General features: G+C 45.8%; 1 protein-coding gene across 4 annotated transcripts in view; it reads left to right on the forward strand.

Moving 5' to 3' along the window:
* The window catches only part of ARHGEF6 (Rac/Cdc42 guanine nucleotide exchange factor 6), a 120235-nt gene that overhangs the window by 60574 nt on the left and 46880 nt on the right, over window positions 1-12781 (forward strand). For all 4 annotated transcript variants that reach the window (XM_027846412.1, XM_027846413.1, XM_027846414.1 and 1 more), the window contains one exon: window positions 2678-2772. In XM_027846412.1, coding sequence (XP_027702213.1) covers window positions 2678-2772 — 95 coding nt within the window. The remainder of the gene's footprint in view (window positions 1-2677; window positions 2773-12781) is intronic.

The following is a 12781-nucleotide window of genomic DNA, read 5'->3' on the forward strand; positions in this document are numbered from 1 at the left end:
AAAACGCAGTGTCTCAGAAGTCAGAGGACTCCAGTTCAAATCCTGCCTCTGCTGCTTATTGCCTGTGTGACCTTGCCTAAGTCACTTACCTCTGGGCTTTTTCTTTAAAACGAAGGGTTTGAACTTCGTGGTGTCTGTGGTCCCTTCCAGTTGATCTAGGATCTAGGATTGAGAGCTGAAAGGAACCTGAGCCATCAGCTAATCCAACCTCTTCATTTTATGTATGAGGAAACTGAGGCCCAGAAAGGGTTACACAAGTAGAAAGTGGCAGAACCAAGGTTCAAATTCTGGACCCCTAATTCCAAATTGAGTGTCCTTTCTAAACTGTAGGTAGTAGCTTACATTGGAAAGAATGTTAGGCCAGGAGTGAGAAGACCTGGCTTTTAGCTTTGAATCTGCCACTGACTGGTGTGATTTCGCTCATGTTACCTCTCTTGATCTCAGTTTCCCCATCTGTTGAATAGGTTAATAATACCACCTGTCCTGCTGACTTTCAAGGGTGGTTGTTGGGATCAGATAATGTTGAATAGCTTAGAAAGCTCTCTCACAGATATTAAACATTAAATATGACCTTTTGTTCATCAGGGCTGAACAGGGCCCTCCTTGGACTCTAATTTGGTAAGGGCTATTTCTCAGAATTTAATGTCATGTTCTTAGTAGAGTACAAGCTGCTAAATACATTGATCATGAGATGATTGTTATATATGCATCCACCTGGCCAGCAGCCCATCATCACATGGTCATGAATCACGCTGGCCATTTGTGCTTGTCATTAGCCATACGGAGCACGAATACCTTCCACCACCTGCTCTGGGGGAAATTGACATCTCCTTAGATTTACTCATTGCTGCTTTCCATTTGGGGAACTCAAATGTGAAAACAAACTTACTCTCAAGAGAGAGGCAGGCGGGGTATGGAGCGCTGAGTCTCAGTCTTTTTGGGCTCAGGACCCACTCAGAGAGCTTCTGTTTAAGTGGGTTATATCTATCAATATTTACTATAATAGAAGTCAAAACATCCGAGTATTGTTATGAAAATGGTTTTGACTTTGCGGGTTCCTGAAAGGGCCTTGGAGACTCCCAGGAAAGTCTAGACCACACTCTGAGAACCACTGGTATAGAGGAAAGAACACTTGTTGAAGAGTCAGGAAGCCAGAGTTCGAATCCTGAAACTGTCACCGACTGGATGGGTGGCAGCGACTAAGTCACTTCCCTTCTGTGGGCTTCTGTTTTCCCATCCAAAAGGTGAGAGGGTCAGACTTGATGCTGCTTCTACAGCCTTAGGCTTCCATTTTCCAAGAGAGTTTGGAGATATTTCTTACCAGCATGCCGACGGTCAAGTTATCACCCACAGACTCTGCTGTATGTCTTGGCCTGCTCAGCATGCGTGTAGTAGTTATTTGGGGAAAAAGGATGCTTTGCTATCCTCTAAATGGCAGCATTAGGGAAGCAGAGAGCAGGGCTTAGAGGTTTATTCTACCTGGCACAGTAAAGAAGAGGTGTTGTGGTGACCAAATTGTATCACTCGGAACCCAGCAGCCCTATCATGTGCCCTTGCCTTCCGCCTCACCCCGGAGGGAGGTCTTCTGGCGGGCGGCCTCATCCCCATTGAGGCCCACATTCTCTCCCGTCCTTTCATCGTCAAAGGCTCTGGGAGTCCCCAGCAGGTCTCCTCCTGGGGTTACAGCCAAAACAATGGAAAATCAAAGAGACCATTGGTTTTAGAGCTGGGAGAGAGCTCAGAGCCCAACAAGTCTAACTCCCTCCCTTTACCCATCAGGAAACTGAGGCACTGAGAGGAGAAATAGCTTGCCCAAGGTCATACAGTCATAAGTGGAAGAACCAGGATTTGACCATCGGCCCCTTGACTCCAAATCCAGTGCCATGTCACTTCTACACTAGTTTAGAGAAGATAGGTGTTCTGAACATAGAGACACCTTAAAGGAGGGGTTCAGATTTGGCACCTAATTTATTGGCAGAGGGCCATGAGTCATCTCTGTTCTCCGTGTGTGCTGCCCATGGACCTGGCAAGGAGCAGGAACTGTCTGGATGCTGGCCTTTCTCATACCAGTAGTTTCCTTTCATGGGTACAACATCTCTATTGCATTCTTATTTGGGACAGTCCAACCAGAAAATACAGGATTTCAGAACTATAAGGATCCTTCGGGGTAATCTAGACTAGCTTTCTCATTTTGCAAAGGAGGAAACAGGCCAAGGGAAGGCAAGTGACGTGCCTAAGGCCATATAGTGAGTGAGTTAGTGGTAGAGTTGACAGTTATAGAGCAATAGTTTGCAAAGAGTGCTTGACATGTACTATTTTATTTGATCTTCATGACAATCCTAGAAGATTGGTACAATTCTTATGCCCATTTTATAGGTGAGGAGACTGAGACTGAGAAAAGGAAGTGATTGGTTTATGGTCACACAGCTAGGAAATGTCCAAGGCAGGATTTAGGTCCCAAGGCTTCTTGACTTCAGGTCCAACGCCTCCTCCAGTACATCCCGCTGCGTTCATGTTAGAGAGAAACCTTCGACCCCAGGCTGGATGGAATGTGGCAGAGGGGATTCTGGTTTGGGTATGAGTTGGTCTAAGTGGTCACCAAGGAGTCTTCTGGCGTTGGGATTCTGGGAGTCATGCTGGCTCATGGCTATACTCATCCAATTTTGTCTCTCTGTAGGTTTTGCAAAACATCCTGGAAACTGAACAGGACTATGCTAAGGAGCTCCAATCACTTCTTGGGACTTACTTACGACCACTCCAGGCCAATGACAGGTAAGATTTCCATTGTAAGGTCCTCACTCAATAAAACCCAATAATGCCAGCCAGTGTAGCCATTACACTGGTGTCTTGGAGCTGGGCAAGTGCCCTTTAAAAGAATTCCCGTCATGCATGAGTTGCCAAGAACATGGCCAGGGCAGCAGAAATCCTACAAGATGTCGCTCCCCAAGAATTTGGCTGTGGAAGAGAAGATCTGATTTCCCTTTCTGCCGGGTGCCATGTTCATCCTGGATCTTTTTTCCATGGTGTGTCTGGCTTTACCCTCCAGAAATGAAATGGGCTCCCTGGTTATTTTACTCTGTGGTTCTCGCCAGTAATCCCTGTAAGCATGTGAAATGGGCAGGACACAGATTGACTCTGACCTTTGCTCTCCAGGAAGGCCTGTCTGCTGGGATCTGATAGTGGGAAACCCCAGCAGAGGGCTGCCCAGAGGAACTGCAGGCACCTGACCTCAGACAGCTCCCATTCACTGGCAGAATTTTCTCCTTCACCTTTGCACTGGTGAAAAACAGTTACTTAGAAAGATGTCTGGCAGGAAGCTAAGCTCTCCCACCTCTTCCTAATGGCTCTCCCTGCTTCCGGTTCCTTGGAGATGTCCTGGAGTCTTCCCTCTCCTTCTGCCATCCAGCAGTCTGATAAGTTGCCTAGTTCTTTCATTTCTGCCCTTGCAGCATCTCTCCCATCTTTTCCCTTCCTCTTCACTCATAGAACCACTCTCCTAGGTCAGGCCCTTATTAGCCCTCACCTGGATGATGGTAATAATATCTTCCTAACTGCTTGGAGACCCTGCTTCCAGGCTCTTCTCTCTCCAGCTTCCAAAAGAATCTTCCTAAGGCAAGGTCTGACCATGTCACTCTCCTGCTCAAGAAGCTTCAGTGGCTCCCCATTTACCTGTGGGATAAAATCCAAACCCTTCGTTGTTGTTTGTCCTTCATTTTCAAAGAGGAACGGTGACATCATCTTGGGTGATGTCTTGCCTGGTGCATGTATTGAATTTAAGTGAGGCAGAGTTGTACAAAATCATCAGCCTCATCTAAGTCCAGTGGTAAGACAAAAGTCAGGATGACTGGCAATGACCTGGGATGCAGTGGATGACCTTGGAGTCTTCCATGTCTGACCAAGCTGTAAGCACTCCACAGTGCCTGCTTTAGCCGCCTTCATGGCCTTTGGAGCAAATTGTTCTCATCTGCCCATTCCACCAGGGAAAGCCTTCACATGGTGGGGTAGACATCCCCTTCACTCACCGACGGGTTTGAGGCCTGTTGGCCACTCTCGACCTGGTTTAGCCTGTCTACCAAGATGGTTTTACTAGGGTGTGTGCATGCTACAGCTTCTTGGAGCAACAGGGGAAAGACAAAGTCTTAACCTGGCATTTAAGGCCCTCCACAATCTCCCTTCAATTTGCCTGTCTTTCTGCCACCTCCCATCTCATATAATGTAGTCAAACTGGACTGCCCCCCAACCCCCATTCACTTCTGTATCTTCACATATATGATCCCTCTACCTGTAGTGGCCCTGTGTCCCAGGCTCCATCCTTCAGGAAGAATTTCCTGATCCTTCCTCCCTCCACCTCCCAGTGAAAGTTATCTTTCCCTCATCACATTTCACCGAGCATTTTGCTTGCACCTCTCATTAGTACTTTTCATATTCTTCCTCATCTCCTTCTTTGTACTTGGGTCTCATTCTCCGTGGCAGAATATAAACTTTTGGAGGATGAGGTCTGTATCATTCCCCATCTTGCGCAGGTCCCTGCAAACAGTTGGCATTTACCACGTGTTCGTTGCCTCGAATTGCATCTTGGCCATGTGAGGTGACCATTGAAAGTCCCATTCGAGCCCTCTTCAGTGTGTAGATGTCCAGCATTTGTAAACACAGACTCTTTGTACAGGCATGTGTTAATATTTACCTTGGCCAAGCTTTATCAGAGATTAAGATATTGGCAGAGTCTGGTGGAAAGCTGAGCAATGATTTGCAATCAGTCTGTATAATTGAGGACAAAACCTTTCCCCAACTGCTGTTCCTCTTTGAGCTGAGCTTTGTGTGCACCGACGTGGCTCGGTCACAGGGAACACAATGCAGGTTTTGCTCTCCCTTCTTACATTTACCAGTTCTTTCCCTGATGTTGTAGAGAGAATGAGACTTGTGGCCCGAAGCCCTGTATGGAGATGTATGTGGAAACCTAGTACAGCCTCTGCTGTTTACCTGATTTACCTGGGGCAAATCCCCTCCTTTCTCTGGGCCTCAGTTTCTCCATCTGTAAAAAAAGAGAGGCCTGGACTGTAAGGCCTAAAGGTCTAAAATTCAAGTCTTCTTATTTGGTTAAGCATTGCCCCTTGCTGAAAGTCTCAGCTCCAAACCATCTCTCTCCAAATGATAATGAAACGAGATGATATCTGTAACATGCTTTGTAAACCTTAAGGCGCTACAGAAATGATGTTAACTTTTCTTGTCAGCTCTTGTCCGGCCTCCCATTCCTGAATTTTCCCTCACTCCCGCTGTTGTGGACTTCCCTCCCAACCATAAAGGCATTTTTATTCCAGGAAGGCTCTAGCTTCCAGGACCTCAGAGACTGTCAAGTCTAACCCCCTCACTTTACAGATGAGGAAACTGAGGCCCAGAGAGGTTAAGGTCCAAGGTCACCCAAGTAGTAAGTGGCAGAGCTGGGATTCAAACTCACATGCTCTGATAGCAAATCCAGGGCTCTTCCCACTGGACCTCCCCACCCTCCCTTTCTTGCACCCTGTGACTTCATGGATGTAGGGAATTCCTGGTAGGGAAACTCCCTCCAGAAATGGAGGATAGTAACTCTTCTGGAGTCTTAGAGAATTGCCCAAGCCATAAAGCTCCTCCATTTCAGAGGCAGGTGAGCTAAGACCTTCTAGGCTCCCAAATTGACCCACTGTCCGAGCTGCTCCATTGCCATCTCTCACACTGGAATGGGGCTAGTGGTGATAAAGGAGACGTGTTGGAATTTATGGGAGCGTGGTAAGCTTAGTGGATTTGAGATCTTGAAGGTAGAAGAACCCTAGTCAGTACTCACAGCAGGCCAGGAAGCGGTTTTCTGGTTTGATTCTCACAACAATCCCATGAGGTAGATGCAGTAATGAGAATAAGAATAATAAGTAATAGCTAACATTATATAGCACTCTCAACGTGCCAGGCACTGTGCTGAGTGCGTTACCTATATCACCTCATTTGGCCCTCACAACAACCCCGGGAGGTGGGTGCTGTTATTATCCCCTTTTTACAAATGAGGAAGCTGAACCTAAGTGACTTGCTCAGAGTCACACAGCTAACCTGAGACTGAATTTGAACTCAGGTCCTCCTGACTCCAGGCCTTACACTTTCTCCACGGCAGCACCACCTAGCTGCACTATGGTAGGAGACAGACGGATAGACAAGGGAGATAGCTGGACACCAGCGGAGTCTTGAGAGAATAGAAGTGTGAACAGGGAATGATTGAGGCTAAGAGGGAAGGAAGAGACAGAAGTCAGAGGAGGTGGAGACACATGTGCAGCCTGGCCTGTGCCTGGGAAGAATTACCAGTGAGCCGGTCATGGAGTTGCTTCTCCTGTGTCCAAGTCCTTTTTCTGTATCAGTGCATTGAAAGGCTCTGTATGAATCAGGCTGCTGGCAGTGTGATACACTTGGAGAGGTCAGAGGGGATGACTCAGCTCCCATGGCCATGGGCAAGGCAGCAGGATTTTGGAAGATTGCCTTTTTTATACCTGCAGCAAAATGAGGTTTTTCTAGCTGTCCCAGAGAGCAGAGTGAGACATTTTAAAGCTCTCGGGCCTTTCAATAACACCTGAGTTTTCTCTTTCTTTCTTAGCAAGTTATTCTGTCTGTAAGAATGATGTCTATCTAGATATATTTCCTCTGAACGGGGGGAGGATTGAAAAATCACAGTCCTCAGAGGCCATCTGGTCTGCCTTCTACCTGAAGCCTGAGTCTTCTCTACAGCATCCTGGGTAAGGGGCATTCAGCCTCTTTGCCTGAAGGCCTCCAAGGAGGGGACCCCACTGCCTCTTAAGGCAGCGTAGGCCATGCTGGGACAGCTCCACTGGACAGAGGAGGCTTTTCCTTACATCAGGTCTTAATCTGCCCATCTTCGGTTTCACCACCCTGACTATGCCTAGATCTGCCCTCTGGAATCAAGTAGGACAAATGTAATTCCTCTCCTGCCCGACAGCCCCGCCAGCCCTTGAAGGCAGTCACCAGGCCCTCACTAAGGCTTTCCCCCTCCAGGCCCTTTATCAATCTCTGCGCTTGCCAGCTAGGCAGTGTCTTTCCCATATTGAGATGGCCAAAATTGAAGCTGATATCGCCAGTGTTGTCTGAGCAGGGCAGAGAATGGTGAGACCGTTGCCTCCTTTCTTCTCCATGGCTCACGTCCATGTTGGCTTTTCCAGCTTCCTTAGGATACTGTTTCCTCAGGTTGAACTTGCAGACCACTAAGCCCTCCAGGTTTTTTTCACTCTAATCATTGTCTAGTCCTGCTTCCCTGTGCCATACTTGTAGAGTTTTTTTTTTTAACCTAAGCACAGGTCTTTCTCTTTATCTCTGTTTAATTTTAGGTAGTTGGATTTGGCCCATTGCTCTAGCCTGTTGTGGTCTTTTGCAGAATCTGTCTTTTGTCAACTGTGTTAGCTCTCCCTCTCAGCCAGGAGTGTGCTGGAGCCAGAGCCCCTTGTTAAATTTTTGGTGGAATTCAACAAGCACTACAAATTAAGGCTTGATTTATTGTTTTGTTGATGTCTAGACTTAAGAAAATGATGAAGAAAATGATAATAATTCAGATTAATCTTAAAAATGTGTCATGCGTATATGGTTTTCTCCTGCCCCCAGAGCCAGTTGTTAAACATTTACCAACACGCCCTACTCCCAGCTTTGTGCCACCTGCACACTTGATAAGTATGCCATATATGTCTTATTCATATCATTGCTAAAAATGTCTGATAGCATGTGGTCAAAAACACATTTGTGGGCTGTTCCACTGAACCTCCTTCCGGGTTGACATCAGCCCATTAACGACTGGTCTTTAGGTGTGGTCAGTCAAGCAGTTTTTACACCTCCCTGAACTAATTAGTTGTGAATTGAACCCACATCTCTTCATCATAGCTACCCCAATGCCACTGGAGACTTTGTCACACACCTTCCTAAAAATTGATGGTGTCTGGCATTTCCTTTATGAATCTGTCCAAAAAGGACCTTAGGCTAGCTTAGCATAACTTCCTTTTCGATGAAGTGTGGGCCAACACCTGGTGCGGGTGCTTTCCTTCCTAAATGTTCATAAACTATTCCTTTAATAATCTATTACAGAATTTTGCCAAGAATTGAAGTCAAGCCCACCAGCCTGTAGTTTGACGATGACGCCCACTTCTCATTTTTTAGAGAACGGTGATGTTATTGCCCATTTCCATTCGTAAGGCACTGATATTGTTCTCTGTGATCTTTCAGAGGCTGCCAATGGTAACTCAGTAATCACCTCTGACAATTCTTCTTGAACTCGGGGAGGTAGTTCAGCCTGGCTTGGTGCCTTGAGTTCATTGAGAGCTGCTAGTCTATTCCCTTACTCTTCTCCTTTATCTTCGATTTGGACTTCCTGTTAATTATTTCAGGTCTTTACTTCCCAGAAGCTCCATGAGAGTTGAGTAGTTCTTCCTTCTCTCCTCCCATGGCCCACTGGCATTGTCCTTTCTGTTGCCCTTAGCCTTCAAATGTGTCACATGCTGGCTTGAAACCAGATTTTGAGGAAAGTTCCTCCCCAAAGTTTTCCCAGTCATTATGGTTTGAGATCATTGATGGATGGAGCTCTTGGAAGGGCACCAGAGACAAATTTCACTGACTTCCCTAGAAATGACCTGAGAACTTCCCTTACTGGTGCCCTCATTCTCCCTCTGAGTTGCTCCCCAACACCTCTTGATCTCACTTTTGTTCTTGGTGGCTGCCCATTCCTGCTGGAGTATTAATTGGGGATTAAGATTAAAGTATTAGCTGATTAGCTGACTAAAGTATAACTCCCCTCCCCCCTAGTTATTTGCCTTTGTGAATAAGGAGAATCTTGAACGTCCTTCAATAATGATAATACTGTCATTTCTACAGCAATTTCAGGTTTGTAAAGGGCCTTATTTGTATTATCTGATTTGAGTCTCCCAATAGAACCCTTCGAGGGAGGGACTACCAGCCTTATTCTCTGCATTTTATAGATGGGGAAACAGCCGCAGAGAAGTCACATGACTTGCTTGTGGTCACTTTGTAAATGTCAGGCAGGATTTGCACCCAGCTCTTCCTTACTCAAAGGCTAGGACACCCTCTACTATGGTACACTGTCTTTCTCGACCAGAAATCTGGAGTTAGATCTGGATCTGGAAGTCTGAGGACCTGAGTCCAAATTTTAGCTCTGTTACATACTACCTGGGTGACCTTGGGCAGGTCACTTAATGTCTCTGGGCCTCAGTTTCTCTGTCTTCCTCTCTGGAAAGTGAGATGGTTGCAGTAGCTGATCTCTGTGGTCCTTTCCAGCTCTAACATTTCATGATCCTATGACTTGAAGGAATGAAACTGTCATGGTGAAGGGACAGGTGGTGGGGTTGATATTTCAGCCCTCGAATCATGCCATATAGGCCTTCACCCACTTGGAAGACCAGACTGGGCTGTCCATCTGAGCCGTGTGATTCCCCAAATTGTGAAGCGATGAGTGAAGTCGGGACTATTCTCATCTTTGGTATGGCTGGAAAGAACAACCCAAAAGGGTTTCTCAAATGTATATTCTTAGCAACTCAACCTTTGTGCTCATGTTCCGAGGCCTGATTCTGCAGGGACAGTGCCAGTCGGGGACTGTGCCCTTCAAAGGCAGTGGCTGCTGCCTGCCTACTCAGCAGCCAGCAGGCCATTATTGTCTCCTTGACATTGCCCCTGCCTGCCGCCCCCCTGCCCCCACCCCCAAGTTGTACTAGTGTGCTGAACTATGGTTGAAGGGAGTCACTGGCCTGTCTTTCCATGGCTGCCTTGACTCCTTTCTGGGCGTCTGCCTTTCTGTCTGGCTTTCTGGGGCTCCAGAGGTCACACTGGCCCAGAATGGAATTGTCTGTGCCACCAGACAAGGCTCTCCTGCCCCGATCTGTAGTAGGAACGTGTATGTATGAGAGATTCAGGGGCTAGGGGGCAGTTAGCTGATTGGGCCATTCTGCTCTAGGCGCAACTAATAACAAGGGGCTATGAAGCTTTAGAGCTGGATGGGACCTTAGAGGTCATCAAGTTCAACCCACTTGTTTTACAGAAAAGAAAACTGAGCCCCAGAGAGGAAATGATATGCCCAGAGGCAGCTAGGCGGTGCAGTGGCTAGAGCATTGGGCCTGGAGTCAGGAAGACCTGAGCTCAAATCCAACCTCAGGGACTTACTAGCTGTGACCCTAGGCAAGTCACTTCACTGCTGCCTGCCTCAGTTTCCACATCTGTAAAATGGGGAAAATAACAGTGCCTACCTCGTAGGGTTATTGTAAGGACCAGAAGAGATATATCTGTATAACACCATGCCTGGCACCTAGTAGGTACTTAATAAATGCTTATTCTCTTCCCTTTTCCCCGAGGTCACACAGAGCATCATAGACCTAGACTAGAAGGGACCTCCGAGGCCATCTAGTCCAACCCCCTCATTTTACAGAGGGGGAAACTGAGGCCCAGAGAGGCAAAAAGACTTGCCCAAGGTCATAAAAGTAGCATGTGTCAGTGCTGAGATTAGAACCTAGGTTCTTTGGCCTCAGATGCAGTATTCTCTCCACTGTACCATCCTTCTTCTTTAAAAAAAAAAAGCCAGTTAATTGTTTTATATCAGGATAGAAACACACACTACTGTAGTGTAGGCAGATGGGCTTGGGGTGTTTTTGGTTGTTGTTTTAAATATTTAAAATGACTTTGGTTTTTTTTTTCTTAATAGTATTTTATTTTTTCCCAATTACATATAAAGATAGTTTTTCAACATTCACTTTTATAAGATTTTGAGTTCTAAATTTTTTCCCCTCCCTCTCTCCCCTCCCCCTCCCTAAGACAGCATGCAATTTGATATAGGCTATACAGGTACAATCATATTAAACATATTTACATATTAGTCATATTGTGAAAGAAGAATCAGAACAAACAAAAAAACCACGAAAAAGAAAAAAAAAGCAAATAGTATGCTTTGATCTGCATTCAGACTCCATAGTTCTTTCTCTGGATGTGGATAGCATTTTCCATCATGAGTCTTTTGGAATTGTCTTAGATCATTGTGTTGGTCATCACACAACCTTGCTGTTACTGTGTACAACTTCCTGGTTCTGCTCCCCTCACTCAGCATCAGTCCATACAAGTCTTTCCAGGTTTTTCTGAAGTCAGCCTGTTCATCATTTCTTAGAGCACAATAATATTCCATTACATTCGTATACCACAACTTGTTCAGCCATTCCCCAATGGATGGGCATCCCTTCAATTTCCAATTCTTTGCCACCACAAAAAGAGCTGCTATAAATATTTTTGTACATGTGGGTCCTTTTCCCTTTTTTATGATCTCTTTGGGATACAGACCTAGTAGTGGTATTGCTGGGTCAAAGGGTATGCACAGTTTTATAGCCCTTTGGGCATAGTTCTAAATTGCTCTCCAGAGTGGTTGGATCAGTTCACAACTCCACCAAGAATACATTAGTGTTCCAGTTTTCCCACATCTTCTCCAACATTTATCATTTTCTTTTTTTATGACTTTGGTTTTTAAAACTGAGGAGACCTAATGACAAGCAGGCAGAATCAGAACGGCTTTGCAGCCTTGGGCAATTTCAAGGCTGGGTTTGCCCTGTCAAAGTGAAACATTCCATTCTGTGCCTTGCAGTATGGGACTGAAAGTCAGGACACCTGGGTTCAGATCCAGCCTCAGAAACCACCTCATGTGTTCATAGACAAATCACTTCACCCTTTGGTGTCCCAGTTTCCTCATCTGTAAAACGAGGATCATAATACTAATGCTGCCTACCTCATAAGGTTGGGTTATTTTATAAAGTTTAAAAAATAATTTTTTTTATCCAATTATCAGGCATTTATTTTTGCCTTCTCATCTCCTCCCACCCCACTGGGGAAAACAAGCAAACAAATAAGGAAATAACCTCATAACATAGAAGCAAACCAGATTTCTACATTGACGGCTTCCAAGAATCCCACTGCTGACCATGCTGGCTTGGTGCCTGAAATTGAGCTAATCTGAGATCTCCCCCCCACCCCCCTCAACCAAAAAACCAACAGTAGCCACTGCAACAAATCAACCTTACTTTCAAGTCAAGGGAAGAACAAAGGACCACAGCCAATTGGAATTGAACACTTTAATTAATTTTGTAATTAAGGAATTGATTTGTTAGAGTATATGATCAGTGGGCTTAACGATAAGAAAAACCAAAGTCACTTCAATTTCCTATTGGGGAGCTGCCATCTTCTTTTGGTTTACACCAGGCGTGGGGAACCTGCGGCCTCGAGGCCACATGTGGCCCTCTAGATCCTCAAGTGCAGCCCAGTCAAAGGGCCTTGAGGCCGCAGGTTCCCTACTCTTGGTTTACACCTATAAATCTTCTGATACATGAAAGTGGGAGAAGTTTGCCATATTGTGGACTATACACATTTTAGGCCATTCACAAGATTAAGAAATGGCCCGTCTGAAGGTCTGGCAGCTCTTTGCAACCTAACATTAATCTTCTCTAGGTTGTTAATTGAAATTAAGCTGAAAGGAAGAAGCAGTGACCCTAAAATATCTCCAGGTTGAGGCAGCTGGCCAGCCATGTTTCATTGATCTGACCACTGAGGACGGTTGTTTTGTTTTGGTTTGGTTTTTGGTTGAAACTGTTTTCGGGAATTCTTCCATTCTTGCATAGAGTGTCTTGAGAGGCAGGGTGATAGTGGATCAGGGGGCTGGGCCTGGGAAGTTTGGAAAGCCTGGGCTTGAGGTACTTCCTGTCTCAGTTGCCTGTTAGTTTGACTTGTCCAG

Source organism: Vombatus ursinus, unplaced genomic scaffold (genome assembly GCF_900497805.2).
Source record: "Vombatus ursinus unplaced genomic scaffold, bare-nosed wombat genome assembly UNPS02015152.1, whole genome shotgun sequence".
Taxonomy (NCBI): domain Eukaryota; kingdom Metazoa; phylum Chordata; class Mammalia; order Diprotodontia; family Vombatidae; genus Vombatus; species Vombatus ursinus.